Below are 18,691 nucleotides of genomic sequence, written 5' to 3' on the forward strand. Positions count from 1 at the left end.
GATGGCCTTTGGTTGGAAACAAAAGAAAATGAGAAAAAAGAAGATGAGAAGAGAAGAAAGCAAAAATAAGATTATCAGGAAAGAGAATAAAAGAAAGAGGATAATTGGAATCACTCCATGCCTTCACACCAAACTCCAATCACATGAGGAATTTTGCTCCAAAACAAACCAAGAAGAAAATTGCATTCAATAGCCAATAATGCCCTAGGCTTCACACGTCCAAGCCTTATATACTCTATTTAGGGTGTTCTTACAAAAACACCAATAATAATATAAAATGCCCAAAACACCCCTAATTTCAACTAAATCATAAAATAAACCAAAATAATCAAACTAACTAAACAAAATAACTAAAACTAGTGTCCAATGTGAGTCCACAATTAAGACGACCCAACAATCAAAATGGTCCAACAGTCAAGATGGCCCATCGTGCAAAATCGAACGGTCCAATAGATGTATCTAATCGATCCAACGATCCAATACTCTCAACTAAGCAGCCACATGCATCTTCCTAGTATAGGGTCTTCAAAGATGTACGATCATGCATGTGAGGTCTTCAATGTAGCTAGGAACTCGATTTGGGCCCATTGGGCTCCATCTAATGATCACCTGGCCATAAAGAAACTGAGGCAACTCTCCCCCTCTGATAAACTTTAAAAGGTGCTTGGATGTCCTCATCAATGACAAAAAAAAAAATTTATTGATCAACAACAAACATTTTATTGCTAGAAACAAGAATTACAACCCTCCATTAAGATGCAGGGACCTAAATGAAACAATTTTGAGAGATACCTTCTCTACGAGAACATCGGCGTACAATTAGCATATCTGGCCAAATAACTGAATTTGATCCTTTAAAAGGACAATCATTTTAAAACATTGACAACAACAAAAGACCGCTTCGGGTTGGGCACTTTCAAAGACCCAAGCAATTGCATTCCTAGATTCATCTTCAATAATAAGAGGACTGAGAAAGTTTTCAATAACGAGTGACACCCCACTTTAATTGCGAGGCACTTGAAAAAAAAAAAAAATTGCATCACCAAACCCCATTGGCCCAAGAACGTTAACTTAATCTCTCCTTTGCAGACCACCCATGCAATTGCAGAATTTCCAGCATTCTCTAATTAACCACCTCTAACATTCAGCATTCACCACCCAGGAGAGAGCCAAAAAACTAGCCTTATAGACTAATACATCTCCCTGAATGACTAAACACCAACATCCTTGAGGATTGGCCATTTTCACCTTCTTAAGATCTTTGGCCAAAACTGAAACTTGCAAGAAGAAGCTTGATGTGCTCAGAAAATAATAGAGGCGGCCCAGATATATCCTTTAAATTATTTTATTCCTTCCCTTTCAAATACCTCACAAAATTGCAAAAGGAAGCAACCTTTACAGCACTCTTCCCCTTGACTTGAAAAGACTGCTTGACCACCGCGACATTAACTCTGCCACCATGGTTGTGACCACTCAAAATATATGGAAGAGTGAATGAAAAAGAAGAAGAAAAGCCAAACTTCCCAAGCCACTTCATAGTGGGGGGGGGGAGGAGAAATTGGGCGCACGGACCGCATCTTTTCAGCACATAAGCATAAGCAAGAAGTTCCTCCCCCGCAAGTGATCTAACATGGGAACTCGTTTGCTACAGCTGTCCGACAAAAGGTTTCCACATAAGGGGCACAAAAGCCCATGTGGAACACTTGCAGAGGACTTGGAGAGTTCCCCATAACAAAAAACTTGGTGAATTTTCATCATCAAGAACTTTCCACATGGCTCATTGGTCCAAATGTGAGAACTATTGTCGGGAAGGTTAACCTCATCAGGCAACTGCAAACGGATTTCCACATATTCGACTTCAAAATCACACAGATTCAATCCATAAAAAAATCCCATAGATTCATCCTGAAATGCAAACACGATACCAATCTGCCCTGCAAAAATTTGAAGCAATTTTTAACAAGAATGTTCCTCATAGAGAGTAGAATCTAAGGACCCACACAGCCAGCATAGATTCCCCCACCCAAAGCTCTTCTCAAAAATGGTTTCAATATCCCAACCCAACATCAAGCCTCTCACCTTTGTAAGAAACCTTCACCCACTCCTCTCAACCTATCCCAAAACTTGGAGATAGCCTTCAAAATAGATGATCCCCTCCCATTTACAACACCTCGCAGGGTCCAACCCCATTGCTTTCCCATACTCAAGCAATGGTCATACTAAAGGTTTAGGAATTGGTAGGGAATTTGTGTACAACCAACTGCTTGATTCCAACCAAAGCTTTCTATAATTTTTTGCACACCACTATAAGATTTAAGCCAGAAATGGAAAGACCCCAAGGAATGTGAACTGTGAAAATAGCAATTAATATTCTTTTTCTTTCATCAATAAGAATAACTACCTTTCTGAAATTAGCCATCTTACAAAATTAAGAGCATAGAAATCAAAGCAGGCATGCAGGTACCAGAGGAATGAAAACTTTACCCAAGGCAACGCACCAATGTGATCTTCGTGGCCATGTGTTATAACAACTGCCTCGATTTTATGGCTCCATCTTTTTATAAATGTTGTGTCGGGTATAATTTTCTGGACACCAAGCTCATCATAGCTGATATACAAGCAACAGAATCAATCAAAGACAACATATCACAGAGAACTTTAACATCCAACAGGATCAAGAATGCAAAATTATGTATAATGCTTTCAACTTCAGATTTAATGATTTTTCTGATAAAAAAAAATTACTTTCGCTAAAAGAGATGATAAAACAAAGGGACTATCCAATGCAAATTGAAGATCTAGAAACCCATTTCTTCACAAGGGTATCTAAAATGTCGCTAGTCTTGTAAGGAGTATCAGGTTTTGACAGACACTATCATCAGGAACTGGTATAAACAGATATTTTCTACTTGCAAGCATCAGCAATACAAGAACATCAGCCCTAACAGAAGTACTATGAGAGTTTTGCTTTTGTTTTAAATTAATGAAACTAGATCCTCATGTTGATAATTCAGTCTAGAAGGAATCTAGAATTTCAGTTAAAGAGGGTGGTGAAAGGGGATTCTATTTTTTATCAATAGCACAAACTTCGCTAAAAATAAAAATAAAAAAAGAATACGTCAAAGGACACATCCCCAATATTAAGGAGTAATCTGGCAACACCTTTAGCTAAAGTTCCGTCAATCTCATTAGCTTTTCATGCCCACATTGAATATAAAATAGTCTCTGAAATTCAGAATGAATACTCCTCCCCAATAAAATTATATGGTGAAAACAGAATGTATTAAGATAACAATCTCGAAGTCTCTAAGAAAATGCAACAGCGGATAATATATAAGATCTTTTCAGAATACTGAACTGCAGTTCGGAGAACTTACTCAGGAAACATGACACCCGCATCAATCAAAATATAGCGATCATAGTTCCCTACAAGCATGCAATTCATCCCAATTTCACCCAAGCCACCTATGGGAAGCACACGAAGTGGTGGACCATCGGATCCTTCATAAAACTGTTCCATTTTCCGCTGAACAGAATCCTCTAAGCTTTTTCCTGCTCCTTCCGCTCTTCTAGATTTCTTACGGGGAAGTTTAGATCCCGGAGTACCTATGAGAAGAAGCAATCAATATAATAATACAGAACGTATAGTAATGGATTGAATACTATAATAGAAAAGGACCACACCTTGCTTTACAAGAAAAGCAATTAAAGAAAAAACTTAACTGTAGTAGTATGAATTTATCCACAGAAAATGTACAACCATTATAATTTTGACAAAGCAGACACAAAAGAATTATGATTTCTATGTAGAAGAAGGCCAACCACAAGATACAGTTCTGAGTAAGGAGTTCAACATAAAATGATTGAAACGAGCCTTACCAAGAAAAATATGGCAAGGACATCAGGATGCCAATACAGAGTGAAACCTGCACAGAAAAGCTTCAAGAAAATGCAACTTCATCCCAATCTTGACGCCAACCAGGCACATGGTTGGCCAGCCTTCAGGTTTCGGAAGAAGCTCTCTTCCATCAAGTGAAAAATCAAAGGAGGAAATTGTACAATGGTCAGCAGGCTGAAGACAAGAAAACAGAAGTATGGGTGAAATCACGCAAATTGATTTCCAAGAAGAAAGAAAGCCTATACTGGAAGAACTAAACCTTAAGGAGACTGAACACAATGTTAAAAGAAGAACTCAGTACCAATCTTCAACCTAGAACATGTCTCCTGGAGGGAGCATTCAAGAGCAGTGTGGCTAAAGTTAAGGAGATAGAAACACGGCATATTTTCATGGCTGGAAATACTAGAAGAAGCATCCTGTTTCAAGATTGAAGGTTGCTGACAGAACTTTGGAGGACGGAATGGATCTTGAAAATCATTTTTTTTTCCTGAATGTTCTATTTTAGAGTCATTAATCAGACTGCTCGTGTTAACTATATTGAAAACAAAGAGAAAAAGGCATTATGGCTCGAGCTCAATTTCTCGAAAAAATAGATGAAAGAAGTGGTTGTCCTACAAAGAGACAAGGCCTTTGCCTTCAGTCCAGATGGCTTTAGATCCACATTTTACGAGGAATGCTCAGATATAGCAAACAAGGACCTGATGAAGGTGTTTGAAGCTGAAGCATTTCATACAAGAGGTCAGCTAAAAGGGGGGTGAATTCCATGTCCATCATTCTTATTCCAGAAAAGAGAGAGAGAGAGAGAGAGAGAGAGAGAGAGAGAGAGAGATGATTTTGGATGTTTCCAACTTTAGGTCAACCATTTGGTAGGCAGCCTATACAAAATTTCTGTGCATGCCAACCGTCTTGAAGAGTTAATGGGTTAGCTGTGTGGTGCCTGACTTCCAAGAGGCTTTCATTAATGATCGTCAAATATTAGATAGAATCCTTGTTGCAAATGAATTAGTCAATTTGAGGGTAAGAAGCAGAAGGCCAGGGATTTCAATGTATGGTTTAAGAAGAAGGAATTTCAGAAGAAAATGGCAGAAATCGGTGAAAGGATGCATCTCGTTGCCGCTTTGTCCATCCTATATAACGGCTCCACTACTGGATTCTTAAGGCAAGGTTCTTGCTTTCCAATTTATACTTCTTGGATAGTCATCTTGCATCTTCAATTCAAGGATGACACAATCATCTTTTGAACATTGATCCATGTCAAGCCTTTATTATTAAAGGCATCCTCTGATGTTTTGACATAGTATTTGGCCTCTGAATTAATCTCTCTAAGAGCATTATTGTCGGCATCAAGACAGAAAAAATGTGGTAGAGAAAATGGTTACAGATCTTGGGTGCAAATAAACCTCTCCCAATAAAATATTTAGGGCTCTCACTTGGGGCAAATCCTTACCCTATCCACTTGGGAACCGATTGTGAAAAGATTTGAACGGAGGTCAGTAGGATGAAGAAAAGGCTTATACTTCATTTTGGTGCCGAATCAGTCTCATCAAATCTATAGTAGTCGATCTTCCGATGTACTCTCTCACTCTAGTTCCAACCAAGTCAATAAGAAACTTGAGAAAATCCATCCAAATTCCATTTGGTAAGGTTATGGAAATTACCATAAATTCCATCTTATGAATTGCATTCAAAAATCTGAAAAGAGGGAGTATCAATTTCATAAGCATCAAAGACAAAGCTTGGCCTTGTTATCTAAGTGTAGGTGGTTCGGCAACAATTGCGATGAGCTGTGGAGGAATGCTATTGCTCATAAATACAAGGAAAAGGAAAGAGGTTGTATTCCAGGAGTCAAGAATGGAAGGAGCTCAACTATAAAAATGATATTTGTGTAATTAATGAAACATCAAGAGAGGTTGGGAAACGTTTCTAGAGGGGTGAGATTTAAAATTGGAAAAAGAGACCTAACAAGATTCCAAAAAGAGTTGGGTGGAGAATCATTCCTAGATCATAGATTTTGATGTCTCTATTTTTTTTAAAGGATGATTTCCATGTCTTTGTGAGTTGTGATTCTATCTATTCACTCTCAATCGAAAAATACACTAATAAAGAAATGTTTTTTTTCTTTATTAGTATTAAACTAATAAAGAATTTTTCAAATTCTAAAATGGGAAAATAGTGTGGAACCTGGAATTGGGAAGCAATCTCATGGATTTTCAAGATCACCATGTTGCCAAAATTACTTTGTATTCTCAATGAAATGTTCCTTCTAGTTAATGCAAATGATGATAGGATATGGGCCCCTCATCCCTTGTGAATTTTTCAATTAGATAATTCTTCACGTTGGTTACGTTGGTATCTACTACAAATCAGCCCAGACCATGCTGAAGTATGGTGCTCCTCCCTATCTTTTTTTGAATGAAATTTTACTTATTGATCAAAGAAAAAGTTATATGGCTCAATCTTCTGCAAAAAAAAGGCGAATTAGACAATAAAATCTAAGCAACTTACATTCTAGGGACACCTCCTTCAAAGACTTTTGATAAAAGATTAATTCTTTCCGCTCGAACACGTTTATGTATATGTTGTGATTGTTTTATTGGTCAACCTAGCATTCATGTCTTCCATTTCTTCTCCAATTTGCAATTGTTTTATTGGTCAACCTAGCATTCATGTCTACCATTTCTTCTCCAATTTGCATAAAATATTTCTATCATCGACATTGAAAACAGTGTAATTGAAGACATTGTGCAATATGCACCCTAGGGGCAACTACCCCTGGAATGCTTGAAATGCTTAGGCACATTGTGCATGCTTGGAGATTCTAGGAGCAATTTTTTAAATTTTATTTCAATATTATATATACATATATAGATGATAGCCGACCCCAATTTATTGGGATAAAGCTTTGGTGATAATGATGGGTTATTTATAGATTAGTTCAGTTTATTTAATAGTTTTAGCTCTAAAACTAATTTTAACACAATAAGATGAAACTAATTGTAAAGTTATTACATATTATAAACAGAGGATAGTTAGGCACCACTTATAAAAACTTCATCTACTCAAAGCTTACAGTGGATCCACAAAACCTTAGAATTTCAAATTCCCCCAATTTCCCAAACCTAGAAACCCTAATTTCTTCAAGTTCCCCATTTCCCTTAGCTAACACCCCCATCAGTCACCTCTTTCTCCATCACTCCTTCGCCAGGGACGTTTGGTCTTCCTTTCTTGCTAAGTTTGGTGCCCCTTGGGTCATGCCTAGTGAGATTGTTGGTATGTTGTTCACTTGGCATGGAAGAGATATCGACAATTCACTCAAGCCCCTTTTGCGTCTTTTCGAGTTGGTGATTCTCTGGGCCATTTGGAGAGAGAGAGAGAGAGAGAGAGAGAGAGAGACAGTCGGTGCTTCCAGGACCAATCCTCCTCTCCCTCTAGGGTGTTGGCTGGAGTTCTTCGTGATTCTTCTGAATGGGCGCTTAGTCTTCTCTCTTTGGATTGCAGCGTTATCTCCTCTGTTCTGAGCTTGTTTTAGGCTGGTTGTCTCCAGTCTTAGGGTGTTTTCTCTGCTTAGAGTTATATGGTGGGTTAGGCTTTCCTGTTTTGTTTTCTTTGTTTTCAGTTTTACTTTGTTTTAGGTTGTATAGTTGGTTTTTGTTTTATTTTGTTTTTGTTGCTTTTGTCTTTGCTTTCTTTTCTTTTGGATTGCCTCTAGCTCCCTTTAATAAATTTTCTATCTTCAAAAAAAAAAAAAAATCCCTTTCTTTCCTAAATTTTCCCAATTTTAAACCATAATGTTCCAATTTTCCAAATCTAAATACTAAATTTCCCAATTTCCCCAACCCATAGTTTTCCTGAAATCCCTAAATTTTCCAAACCCTAAAAAATCCAAATCTTCAATATCCATAAATCCTCTAATCTAAATCTTCCAATTCCCCTATAGCCCTCAACTTTTTCTCTCTTATATGGCACAAATGGTAACTCAAAGTGCTTCTAAGAAGTCCAGTGCAGTGCTTAAAACACTAATAGAAGAAAGAAATTAAGAAGATATCATGAGTTAATAAGAAATCTAAGAAATCCAGGAGGAGATATTTCATAAACCAAAGCTTTGAAAAAATGTGTAAAATGTGCTCAAACAGGATTTATAAGATGTCTTTCCACCCTTAATGGGTGTCAACAAACCCCAACAATACCATTTTTTAGCACAAGGGTTACATCGCAATATTATGCTGATGACACTCGAGCATCTAAGCATCATGCACTAGGCACACGCCTGGGGATAGAGTGCGCCTAGGGCCTAGGCGGGACACAAATGGCCCAAAACACCCACATGTGACCCTATGCGTGACCTAGAATGACTACAATGCTAAAAACTAACTTTAAAAAAAAAATAAATAAATAAATAAAATAAAGAAACTAACACACTCCGTCATTCTAATTTCACATAAGCCCACAGGAGGGTGAGGATGGGAGGAGACCTCATGTCTCCCATTTCGCATAGAAACCTCGTGGCATGTGCAAGCTTAATTTCAATGGCTACTTCAACAAGAACACAAGCACGGACAAGATTGGCAGGATCATGAGGATGATTGAAGGGTTAACCATCAGACGTCGTGCCTTTACCAATTCTATTAAGGGTGCAGATCCCAATGAGGCCAAAGTTAAGCCCTATAGATCAAAATGAAATATCCTAGCCAGATGCATGGCCTGCCTACAACGATTGGATTGACCCTATGAATGTCATAAAACAGGCTTCCTCTACGGATGTCATCCGTGAGATCGATAGGGGAAATTAAGGAATTGAGGGGAAATTAAGGAATTGAGGGGAAGCCTCTTAGTTTCCTTCACTCATTCTCCTAAGAAAGGAAATGATATAGCCCATGGATTGACCAAGATGGGTTTTACTCTCAAACCTCTTGGAGATGCCCTTCGTCTATTGTAATTAGCTTGTTCCTTTTAATAAGAATTTTCATCTCATCTTTCAAAAAGTGTGTGTGTCTATTTTAATTGATTGAGTTGTTCAATAAGATTGTAAGATGGAATAAAATTTCAAACGAATGGAGGAAGAGTAATGTGGGACTTAAAGGAGACATATAGAGTTGCATTTGATGGCTTAATGCATCAACAACCTGATTGCCCTTACCAATCTTGTGACTAATGACAAAAGAAAACACCTGAAGGTAAGCGCTCCACTTGACACGACGAGCACTCATCTTCTGCTGAGAGTTTAGATACTTGAGTGCTTCATGATCAAAATATAGGACAAACTCCTTGACAACCAAATAATGATGTCAATGTCGTAAAGTCTAAACAATAGCATAAAACTCCAAGTCATATGTGGAGTATTGTTGCTTCGCATTAAAGAGCTTTTAGCTGGAGAAAAGTTAGTGGATGGCCAACCTGACTGAAAAATCCACCAATGCCGACATTGGAAGCATCACAGCTCACCTCAAATACCTTCTCAAAGTTTGGAAGGCATAAGACTGGATCTTCAGTCATCTTACATTCGATCCTACCAAACGCTCGTATTGTTGTACTTGTCCATCAAAACTCCCTTTGTTTCATACAATTGGCGATCGGGGCCATGATGCTACTGAAGTTCCACATAAAACATCTATAAAATATAGCAAGGCCATAAAAACTACAAACTTCAAAGATAATGGTAGGTGTTGGGCAATCAATAGTGGCTTTCACCTTGGCGGGGTCCACATCTACACCTTGCGACAAGACAATATACCCGAAGAAGACCACTGATGTACTCATGAAGGTAGACTTTTTAAAATTAATGAAAAGGCACTCACAACGAAAAACTCTGAAGAAAAGACTTAGGTGATTGAGGTGCTCCTTTCTTGACTTACTGTAGATAAGAATGTCATCAAAATAGACAACGACAAACTTACCAATAAGCGTAGGCATAGGCACCTCCAAGCTAAGCACAAGAACCACACAAAGTATAAAGAAATAATCTAGAAATTTTCATTCAATTCAACGGTGCAAGCATTGATACTACTCATCCCAGACCCAGGCCCTTATCTAAGCCTTGAAACATACATATAAGGAGAACTCATAATGTCATTGACAACCAATGACTTATTACAAATACGAGGGAAAAAATAAAAGGGATTTAACTAATGGATTATTCATAGCTAGTTAATTGATTTTGCTAGCTAACGACCTAAATAAGTTAGCTATCTAAATCGGACGCTTGGGCCTCCTTATTGATGGACCAATTGTTGGGTTTGGGTTTAATGGGCCTGGACCTAGCCCATGGATCATGGGCCCGGGTCAGCCTGCATCAGCTGTTGAACTAAATTGCAATAAATTGGAGTCAGCTACACAAATCTTATTTTGTCAATATTCATGATAAAAGTTGTGGCAAAAGTTTCACGCCGGCTATCAAATTGACACAACCCTCCTTTATCTAGGCTTGGAATTGGCAATGAGAAGGATGTCATTCATAGAACAAGAGTTGGGTCGATGAAGTGGAGATGTGCCTCTAGAGTTTGATTATCACACACCAATGAAATTAAAGGGGAAATTTTATAGGATAGTTATAAGGCTACCCATGCTTTCTAGGACAAAATATTGGGCGGTCAAGGAATAGCATGTTCATAGAATGAGCATGGGGTGCATAGCTAAGATGAGGATGTTGAGACGGATAGGTAGCAAGAGCCGCAAGACAAGGGTGGATAGAATTAGACATGAATGCATTTAAGGAAACCCACCAATGGGTAATAAGACGATAGGAAAGTAGAGTTAGATGGTTTGGCCATGTGCAATGCAAACCAAGAAATAAACCGGTTGGGAGTGAATTAGTTCAAGTTAAAGGTCTAAAAGGGCAAGGGGAAGACCCAAAAGGGCAAGGGTGGAGGTCATAAGAAAACACTTGAGGACCTATTGTTTGGCTAAGGATATGGTCTGTGATAGAGTAGAGTAGCCGCAGAGGATTCATGTAGTTAACGTATCGGTCAGAATTTTTTTAAGCAAAAAAAATATGGAAAATATTAGAAAAGTGTGGGGGGAAATGAAATAAACAAGAATCTATTACTTTCCATTTTTTACTATGTATTCAACGGTGTATCAAACTATTCTTTGATGAGAATGATGTCTATTGATTTGACTTATTGAAGGTCAACTAAATGGGCCTTAATCAAACACAAATCAAGTATGATTTGGTGAACTAGGGCCCATTACATTGAAATGCAACAAAAAATATATATATAAATATATAAAAAATAAAGCGAGAGTTTACCCTTCTTTCCAATTTTTCCCATAATGGTCCGCTTTGCCTCGATTTGTCGAATCCCATTCAAATAATTTGTTTTGAACCCAAAATTGGTCTAGATCTAGCCTAAAATGAATTTTTAAGTTTCTTCCATGGTTTAAATGAAAAAAGAAGAGGAGACATGAGTGAAATTTTGAAAAAAAAAAAATCAAATTTGGGCTTTCTGTTGAAGTGATAAAGTCCCTCAATATACATTGATACACCACACTCTGATAGCTTAAGCTTTTGGAGTAAATGGTTGTTTGACATGGTATCAGAGCGGAAGGTCCTATGTTCGAATCTTGAGAGCAGCAAATATGCCTTGCTAATATATTATTCTCCCACGGGGGGTCAGGAAAATCAGGCCCGGCCCAGGGACCGGGAAATTAAGCCCGGCCTATTTATGGTGCGAGTGTCCCTCCACCTTCGTCGATATGTTCCCGTGCGGAGTTCCCACCTTGCACGTGCGGGGGGGTGTTAGAGTAATAAAGTCCATTGATATACATTGATACACCACACTCTGACAGCTTAAGCTTTTGGAGCAAATGGTTGTTTGACATGGTATCAGAGCGGAAGGTCCTATGTTCGAATCTCGATAGCAACAAATATGCCTCACTAATATATTATTCTCCCACGGGGGGTCAGGAAAATCAGGTCCGGCCCAGGGACCGGGAAATTACGCCCGGCCTATTTATGGTGTGAGTGTCCCTCCACCTTCGTCAATATGTTCCCGTGCGGAGTTCCCACCTCGCACGTGCGGGGGGGTGTTGAAGTGATAAAAGTCCCTTGATATACATTGATACACCACACTTTGACAGCTTGAGCTTTTGGAGTGAATGGTTGTTTGATACTTTCATGGGTGTATCAACCCATATCGGTCGTATCGGTGTTGATACGCCCCATATCGGCCAATACGGGCCAATATAGACCGATACAGGTCAGTTTTTCATGTCAAGCTGATACGATATCATATCACATATCGTCTCGGGCCAATACGGACACGATACGGCCGTATCAGCCAATACAATACCGATATTCATAACCACAGCCCTCGAATAAACATCCGCTTCCTTGCTAGAGACATTTGACCTGGATTGAGATTATCAAATTACCAAACAAAACAAAAACAAAAAAAAAAAAGGTGAAATCCGCACATCGCATTGTTTTCTTTTTCTTTTTTCCTTACCGAATATTCCACATGTCTCGCGAATCATTGCAATTGCTTTTGTTTCACAACCAACTTAAAATGAACATAATTGCAAGTGAATAGTGGTTATTCCCTCTAAATAAAGTGAAATCAAGAAGAAACCAGACATTCAAACTTGTTGCAACTTAGGTTATGTTTGAATGCACTATTGGCGCAGCCGGTTGATGAGAGGATCCACCCAAGTGTAGGCACCTCTAAGCTAAGCACAAGAACCACACAAAGTATAAAGAGGGATTTGAGTAATGGATTATTCATAAGCTAAGCACAAGAAACAATCTAGAAATTTTCATTCAATTCAAAAGTACATTAATACTACTCATCCTAGACCCAGGCCCTTGTATAGGCATTAAAACGTACATATAAGGAAAACTCATAATGTCATTAACAACTAATAACTTATTACAAAATATGAAAAATAAATAAGAGGGATTTGAGTAATGGATTATTCATAACTAGGTGGTTGATTTTGTTGGTTAACTAGCTAAATAGGCTAGCTACCTAAATAGGAGACACAATAAGAGGGATTTGAGTAATGGATTATTCATAACTAGGTGGTTGATTTTGTTGGTTAACTAGCTAAATAGGCTAGCTACCTAAATAGAAGACTTGTGTCTCCTTATTAATGAGCCAACTGTTGGGTTTGGACTTAATGGGCCTAGGCTTGGCCCATGGATCGTGGACCCAGGTCAACCTGCATTAGTCCTCCCTTGCTTGAAAGGACTCGACTCCGGTGAGTTAACGACTTGGCATTGCTCATGGAAGTCAGGATTCAGACGCTAGAAGTTAGTACCTTTGATCCATGCAGCATCAGAGAGAGGTTGTCCTTGCCAATGGATGAGAAACTTCCAGTAACCACCTTGGTGCATGGAGACAATCTAGTTAGCAAGAACATCATCGATCATGTTTGTGGTCGTAAAACGGCCGGAAGTGTGATCGCTTGTTCTTCGATACCATCGTCAGTATGATGCACATGATAGATGGAAAGATCTTCCATGTTAAAAGTAAGATTGATAGGTAAATCTAGTGGGAGATCTAAAACATAAGCATTAGTACTAATCTTCTTTATGATTTTGAACGGTCCTACATTACGAGGATGGAGCTTCTTCAAGGTATCAGGGAGCAATCGTTCAAGACGAATACGGGTCATAACCATGTCACCTTCTTCCACAAATTCAGCAAAGCAACGTCTTGCATCTACATGTTACTTATAACTTTCATTACTTGCGGCGATATTGCATCGTACTTCATCATACACCTACTGCATATAGCGGATAAAGTCGTCAGCCTTTACACCTAATCTCGACTCTATAGGTAGAGGAACCAAATCAACTAGAAGACGCGGTTGTATACCAGTTACTGCTTCAAAATGTTACATCTCTATGGGCTATTGACAGAGTTATTATAAGCAAATTCAGCCATGGGTATTACTAGGTCCCACGTAGCTATATAATCGCGGACAAGACAACGTAATAACTTGTCCAAGCTACGATCGACAACTTTTGCTTGACCATCAGTCTATGGGTAATAGGCAGTAGAGAACTTAAGCTTAATTTTCGTCGTTGCCCAAAGAGTTTTTCATAAATAACTCATGAACTTGGTATCACGATCAGACACAATTGTCTTCGGAAGCCCCATGAAGTCGAATGACCTCTTGAAAGAATAATTGAGCAATCTTGAGAGCATCTACTGTATTAAAACATGGTATGAAATGAGCCATCTTTGAAAATCAATCAACCACCATAAATACTGAATCAACTTTTCAAGCGATCTTTGGCAAACCGAAGACGAAGTCCACGCTGAGATCTTCCCACGAAGCATGTGGGATCGGCAATGGTTGATATAATCCACCGTTTTTTTCTTTTAACCCTTAGCAAGCTGGCAAATCCTACATAACTAGCAGATGTTTATAACATCTGATTTTATATGAGGCCAAATCTCCAATGAGAGCTAAGGTCTTATCACGACTTAAGTGTCCACTAAACCCACCGGCATGTAACTCCCTCACAACATACTCGCAGATGGATGTATTAGGTAGGCAAGTGACGTTCTCTAAAACAAGTAACCATCACGAATGTTGAAATGTGGGTATCTCGCGGGCTCTCCACGTAGAACACATGTTAAAATACGACCTAAAATCATTGTCATTAGCATACTCACGTCATATCTCTTCAAATCCCAAAACAGTGATCGCCATCGATGACAATAAATGCATCTGATGGCTTAATGCATCAACAACCTAATTGCCGTTACCAGCCTTGTGACTAATGACAAAAGAAAACACCTGAAAGTAAGCGCTCCACTTGGCTTGACGAGCACTCATCTTCTACTGAGAGTTTAGATACTTGAGTGCTTCATAATCAAAATATAGGACAAACTCCTTGACAACCAAATAATGATGTCAATGTCGTAAAGTCTAAACAATAGCATAAAACTCCAAGTCATATGTGGAGTATTGTTGCTTCGCATTAGAGAGCTTTTAGCTGGAGAAAAGTTAGTGGATGGCCAACCTGACTGAAAACTCCACCAATGCCGACATTGGAAGCATCACAACTCACCTCAAATACCTTCTCAAAGTTTGGAAGGCATAAGACTAGATCTTCAGTCATCTTACATTCGATCCTACCAAATGCTCATATTGTTGTACTTGTCCATCAAAACTCCCTTTGTTTCATACAATTGGCGATCGGGGCCATGATGCTACTGAAGTTCCACATAAAACATCTGTAAAATATAGCAAGGCCATAAAAACTACAAACTTCAGAGATGGTGGTAGGTGTTGGGCAATCAATAGTGGCTTTCACCTTGGCGGGGTCCACATCTACACCTTGCAACAAGACAATATACCCGAAGAAGACCACTGATGCACTCATGAAGGTAGACTTTTTAAAATTAATGAAAAGGCGCTCATAACGAAAAACTCTGAAGAAAAGACTTAGGCGATTGAGGTGCTCCTTTCTTGACTTACTGTAGATAAGAATGTCATCAAAATAGACAACAACAAACTTACCAATAAGCTTAGGCGTAAGCACCTCCAAGCTAAGCACAAGAACCATACAAAGTATAAAGAAATAATCTAGAAATTTCCATTCAATTCAACGGTGCAAGCATTGATACTACTCATCCCAGACCCAGGCCCTTATATAAGCCTTGAAACGTACATATAAGGAGAACTCATAATGTCATTGACAACCAATGACTTGTTACAAATACGGGGAAAAAAATAAAAGGGATTTAACTAATGGATTATTCATAGCTAGTTAATTGATTTTACTAGCTAACTATTTAAATAAGTTAGCTATCTAAATAGGAGGCTATCTAAATAGGAGGCTTGGGCCTCCTTATCGATGGACCAATTGTTGGGTTTGGGTTTAATGGGCCTGGACCTAGCCCATGGATCATGGGCCCGGGTCAGCCTGCATCAGCTGTTGAACTAAATTGCAATAACTAGTGAGTATACACTTACCAAATTGCAATTATATTCCTGAGCATTCATATTGAGGACTAGGATCAAATTGCAGTAAATTGCTTTCAAGTTGGATAGGAAAGGAATGCGACTGCTACCAACTTGAGGCGTACTTCGTCATTGTACATACCTAGGAAGTTAGACACAGTTGTGGCAATTTTAACTTCATTGAACTTGTATGTGCAATTCATTTCAGTAGTGCATCCAACACAACATTAGTTATGGCAATCTAAGTAAATGTAAACCCAAAAGGCAGAATAGCCTCTTTTTGGATATAAAGGTGAATTTCCATTTAATCAGAAAATTTGACAAATTAATCACGCTTCTAGAATTTAAAATGAGCAAGTAGTCCTCAATTGCAGTTATGTTCCTCTCCACTCCATCGTGCAAGCGATGTAATTGCCGTTAGGTGCCAGACCCTTAACATGGAAGCTGAGGAAGGACGGAGTGATTTGGTTATTTCCACCTTATAAGACTAAATAGTTTCGAATTCAAAAAGGTGCATCCAACCACAGCCTAAGAGAAACAAACTTACAAAGTAGAAAAAGTACCAATACAACTTAATAAGACCATAAATCTTCAAACACAGTGATTGGAAAATCCCAAGCATTTAAAATTTGCATACAAAAAATAAAAATAAAAATTGAAAGATGCATACAAAAAATAAACAAAAATCCAGTCCATGATTTTGAACTTGTTTTGGACTACAGTCCATTTGTGGAGCCTTGTAATGAATGAAGAGCCCATATCATCATACACAGGCCACATGTACGATGACTACAAGTGGACTGGATCTCCTTCCTACCTACGGACATACATAAATACATAAGGAGGAACTATCCAATGTCATCGACTACAGGAGAAAGGCCCGCCATGGTGTGTGTACATCCAACCCGTCCAACCACACCTCTCGGTGAAAATCACCCGAAAACCTCCAAATTCACCTGATGATCGAATCGGTTCGATTCCCCATTGCACTTGTTGGATGTCATACACACACCACGGTGGGCCCCACACTGTAGTCGACTAAATAGGACCATTCCTCATACATACGCACATACATGTATTACCTATAACAGTCGAAGAAGATCCAAGAGAGCATATGAAAATTGGAGATGATGATGATAATGATCTTCTGCTGAGCTTCTTGATATTTCTACTGGGAGGAGATGGTATTCTGCTGCAAGGGCAGACAGAAAAGGCGCCAAAAGAAGCCATTTTCTTCAGCTTGTGGAATCAGCTACACAAGAAGCATTGAGAGGATGGACGAGAAACCCTGGAAAAGCCCTAGAATCTGAGTCTCTTCCTTTTCGAGATTTTTGGATGAAAGGTTTGGAAGCGGGAAATGATAGTTGTGATTTTTATTTTTAATTTTATTTTTATTTTTATATGAATGTGGAATTATCTACCGGCCTTATCCTTTTTGGGAGCGGATTGAGTGTTAACCGGGTAATACTGGGTGTTTTCCTGGATGTGAGGCCCACCTTGATCTATGTTTTGCATATCCACACCGTCCATCATTTTTTAAAGATCATTTTAGATCATTTTAAGAAAGATGATTAAGATTCCTATCTCAAGCGGACCACACCACAGGAAACAGTGTTCATTGAATGGCCACCATTAAAAAAATCCCTAGGGCCTAGCGTAACATTTATATTCCGTCTGTTGATGAGGTCATAGAGACCTGGATGGAAAACACAAATATCAGCTTCATCAAAACTTACGTGAGACACTCAAGTTTTTAATGGTCAAGCACCATTTTTCCTGTGGTGTGGTTCACAAGAGATTTATATCTGCTTAATTTTTGGGCATGCCCTAAAATGATCTGAAAATGATCTGAAAAAATGGATGAACGGCATGGATATACAAATCATACATTAAGGTGGCCCCACGATTAGAGAAACACCCTAAAACACGACCGCTTATATCTTAAGAGTTTAGCACCATTTAAGAATGGGTTATGACTGTTCAACTACATACATGACATTGTTCTAATACAATCCAGACCATCAAAATTTCTGAACTGATTGGGAGGATTGAAATAATCCAAAATTTGCCTTGAAATTTAGACCACCCAATATTTTACCTTTAACCATACATTTGTTGTCCATTAATTGGCTAGTTGGGATTGATTTATCAATATGTAGATGTGCGGCCCATCCACAATCTGACGCACGATTTTGATGGTCTGGATGGCTGTTATTGAATGGGGCATGTTGAGTTGATGAGTACGGTCATTTCTAAGATGGTGGTGAACTATTCTAGGGCTTTATGTAGTTTAGCACCGGTGTACTCGTACACGAATTAGCTGCTGCTGCCCTAAGCTCCATGTGGCCCACCGCAGTGTATGTATTATATCCCTTCCGTCCGTCCATCCATCAGTTTGGCTGAGTCATTTCAGGACGTTAATCCAAACATGAGACAGGTCCAAGAGGGACGCAGTTTGGCTAGTGGTCGGTGCTCTTTAGGCCCCACGATGATGTATGTGTATTATCTACGCCGTCCATCCATTTTCCCTAATCATTTTAGGGTTTGAACCCAAAAATAAGGCAGATCTAAATCTCAGGTGGATCATACCATAAGAAAACAGTAGTGATTGAATGTCCACCATTAAAAGCCTCCTAGTGCCCACCGTAATGCTTATTTGATATCCAACATGTTGATTTTTTATTTTTATTTTTTTTTAAACACGCGCACACACCCCCACACACTCACGCGGCAGTGGGATTTCACCACCTATGGATACTCTACTCTTGAGAGGGTGTTGAAACTCCTGAGAGTCTACCACCAGAACAAGAGCAAGGATCCCAACACGTTGATTAGGTCATATAGAGCAAGATGAAGGGAAAAGAACAAATATAAGCT

At 38.8% G+C, this 18,691-nt stretch overlaps 1 protein-coding gene across 3 annotated transcripts in view; it reads right to left on the reverse strand.

Annotated features, from left to right (window-relative positions):
• Positions 1–17,173, reverse strand: part of LOC131219595 (ribonuclease J-like) — a 46,449-nt gene extending 29,276 nt beyond the window's left edge. Inside the window, exons 1-4 of one of the 3 annotated variants that reach the window (XM_058214830.1) lie at positions 16,897–17,028; positions 3,880–4,072; positions 3,378–3,606; positions 2,485–2,608 (exon numbers count right to left, since the gene is read on the reverse strand). In XM_058214830.1, the coding sequence (XP_058070813.1) occupies positions 2,485–2,608; positions 3,378–3,520 (267 nt within the window). In that variant the 5' untranslated portion in view covers positions 3,521–3,606; positions 3,880–4,072; positions 16,897–17,028. Of the gene's footprint in view, positions 1–2,484; positions 2,609–3,377; positions 3,607–3,879; positions 4,073–16,896 lie in introns of those variants that run through there. The other 2 variants (XM_058214829.1, XM_058214831.1) reach the window with 2 other exon arrangements.
• Positions 17,174–18,691: the final 1,518 nt, after the last annotated feature.

This window comes from Magnolia sinica, chromosome 11 (assembly GCF_029962835.1).
Source record: "Magnolia sinica isolate HGM2019 chromosome 11, MsV1, whole genome shotgun sequence".
Classification (NCBI taxonomy): Eukaryota; Viridiplantae; Streptophyta; class Magnoliopsida; order Magnoliales; family Magnoliaceae; genus Magnolia; species Magnolia sinica.